This window comes from Triticum dicoccoides, chromosome 7B (assembly GCF_002162155.2).
Source record: "Triticum dicoccoides isolate Atlit2015 ecotype Zavitan chromosome 7B, WEW_v2.0, whole genome shotgun sequence".
In the NCBI taxonomy this organism is placed as follows: domain Eukaryota; kingdom Viridiplantae; phylum Streptophyta; class Magnoliopsida; order Poales; family Poaceae; genus Triticum; species Triticum dicoccoides.
In genome coordinates this window covers 220110115-220113009 of record NC_041393.1, presented here as the reverse complement: position 1 = coordinate 220113009, position 2895 = coordinate 220110115, and the positions used below count along the sequence as shown (strand labels likewise).

At 53.8% G+C, this 2895-nt stretch overlaps 1 protein-coding gene across 1 annotated transcript; it reads left to right on the top strand.

Moving 5' to 3' along the window:
- Positions 1–218: 218 nt before the first annotated feature.
- Positions 219–1866, top strand: LOC119337355 (fruit protein pKIWI501-like). Its single transcript, XM_037609471.1, has 2 exons — positions 219–355; positions 557–1866. Exons 1-2 carry the CDS (start codon positions 341–343, stop codon positions 1505–1507), a joined length of 966 nt encoding a protein of 321 aa, XP_037465368.1. The 5' UTR covers positions 219–340; the 3' UTR covers positions 1508–1866.
- The last annotated feature ends 1029 nt before the right edge of the window (positions 1867–2895 follow it).

Below are 2895 nucleotides of genomic sequence, written 5' to 3'. Positions count from 1 at the left end.
CTTGCTTGCATCTACAGTACGTACTACACTAGTATAGTTTTTGCAATAGTATATCGGCGCAGATTCCCAACCAAGATCAGAATGATGCAGATCAGTGTTTTGATTCCTCGATTTCATTTTACTTTTCTGCGTGACGCGAAAGGGCGGCTTGCTTTTGCATCCTAGCTGTGATTTTTGTGACCATTTTGCCCCTGAGAGCCGCTATATAAGCCTCTCTACCGCAACGCATTGCTTCACACAACACAGCCGATCGCATAGTCTGATCTGATCAGTCGCGCCAAACCGAGCTCTAGCTTCAGGTTGTCGGAGTTCGCACCGATCGACTCAGAACTCTTCACCAATGGCCGCCGTCCAGGTAGAGATCTACTCTGCTCAGTCTGCATTATTATGGTTTTGTTGCGTTTCGATCATGTAGCTTTTGACCTGCTGCCACGGTGCCACCTCGATCTGTGGCACGATCGGCCAGCTTTGCGCATCACCAACCTGATCGCACGTACGCTTCGTACTGTGGTATTTATCTGACATGACATGATGATGTGCATCAATGTAAACGCAGGTCCAAGCCGCAACCCACGCGATGCCCGTCGAGGAGGCTCCGGCTCCGGCGCCGGCGGTGGTGGAGGCAGTCGAGCCGGCTGTCGTCGTTGTCGAGGAGACTACGGTGGCGGTGGAGGTTGTCGAGCCGGCCGTCGTCACGGTCGAGGAGACTACGGTGGCAGCGGTGGCGATTGTCGAGCCGGCCGTCGACACAGTTGAGGTGGCAACGGCTGAGGCTGTGGAGCCGGCCGTTGTCGCCGCCGAGGAGGCCGCGAAGGAGGAAGCTGTTGCACCGGCCGTGACCGAGCTGGCGAAAGAACCGGAGGCAGCTCCAGCGGAGACCAAGGAGGCCGAGACAGAGGCCAAAGAGACCGAGCCCGAGGCTGTCCAACCGGCGGCAGCCGCCGAGGAGGCGCCTGCTGTGCCGGCAGTGACTGAGACCAAAGAGCCGGAAGCTGCCCCTGCCGAGGGAACAGAGACCAAAGTAGTGGAGCGTGAGGCAGCACCGGCTGAGGTCGAGACCAAGGAATCAGAGCAAGAAGCTGCTCCAGCTGAGACTGAGACCAAAGAGGCAGAGCCAGCCGCTGCCGAGGCCGAGGCCAAAGAGCCGGTGGCAGAGGAGACACCGGCCGAGGAGGAGGCAGCTGCCCCGGAGGCCGTTGTGGCAGTGCAGGAGGAAGCAGCAACTGCCGAGGCACCAGTGGAGCCTGCCGTCGCCGTCGAGGCAGCACCGGTAGAGACAGAAGCACCAGCTGCTGCTGCTGCCGAGGCAGAGGCGGAGGTCAAAGAGCCCGTAGCAGAGGCACCGGTCCAGGAGGAGGCAGCGCCCGCAGCCACCGCCGCCGAAGCGTCGTCAGTGCAGGAGGAGGCAGCACCGGCCGAGGCACCTGTGGAGGCACCCGCGGCCGCCGAGGCGGTGCCGGCAGAGGCACCAGCTGCTGCCGCCGCCGCCGACAAGGCCACTGAGTGAGTTGATGCGCGCGGGTGCGATCGTGCCCCGTGAGCTAGCCTTTGCTTTGCCTGGCTGGCTGGCTTCCGTGCGCGTGCCGTGGCATGCCATGGCACGCTACCTAGTTCGTTTATTATTGGATCCGTATGTGTGGGCGTATTTCGTGAGTGGTCGTCGTCGTTGTCGTCTGGGTGCATTGTACGTGATGTAGTAGCTGCGTATTAAGCAGGACTGCTGCGTATAATGTCTATCAATATTGTGTCGTATGCTAGTCGTATGTGTGTCGTTCTCGGCGTGATCTCAATAAGGGCTTGTTCGGTTAATTCTCTCCCCAAAAGGATTGAAGGGGATTGGTAAGGATTGGTTTGTATTTTGACTTACAAAAGGTTTAGGGTGCGTTTGGATTGTAACCAAAGTCGATCCTATCAAAATATTGGCTCGCCCTTGAACTTGGGTAGTCGTTTGGATGGTTGCCAGCGAATTGGCTCGCCCAGCCCGCCAGCGCCGCGCCCATGTATTTCTCGCCAACGAGCTGGCGATTCCACGGCGCTCAAAAGCTGCGCCAAAATATTGGCAGTGCGACTTGCCCACTCTGATTGGTGGGTCCCATGTACTTTCTATTTTTCTATTGCTATATCTAGTGCATGCAAGCTGCTGTTTTTGGTTTCTTAAGATTGTAATTAACGATGTACCCACACAATTAGGGAGCGCATGCACCGGGATAAGCCGCTTCTGTAGGAGCTTGCTGTGCGTGTCAGTTTTCTTTTTTTTTTGTTCGACTGCAAAACAGGCTTTCATCACGTTAGAAAGTTACGGAAGACAAATATTTTTATCAAATCAGTACGTTGCAAACGAATTGTTGATCTCTTTTTTTTCCGAATGAAACCAATTGTTGATCTATTCTGCCAATCTTTTGGACATACGATGGCTACAAACCAAACAGAAACAGCTAGCCAAAATTTTGGTCATACCCTTGCTTTGGTCATGCCAAAATTTTGGTGGGGCTAGTTTGGGTTCAAACCAAACACACCCTTAAATCCCCCTCAAACCCCTTCAATCCACTCGGTTTGGCACGCAACCGAACAAGGCCTAATGTGTCTGTGTCTGTGTCTGTGGCGTTCCGGGTCCCACTGTCAGTGATGTCATGGCGTGACTGGCTTTGGAGCCTATTTTTCATCTCTTTTTTTCTTGGTGTTTCCGTTGGTTAATATATATGTGCAGCTATTTATTTGTGTATACTGTGTTGGTACTAAAGAAAGCGTCTGATTTGTGTAATGTCTCACCTGTGCTGTGGGGTTCATGATCCGAGCTGCAATTTTAAATGACAGACTAATCAGAGTGTATTTTTGTTTTCCATACGATCCTTGAAAAGGATTGGGTTCCACTATCAACGATAACAGAAGTCAGAG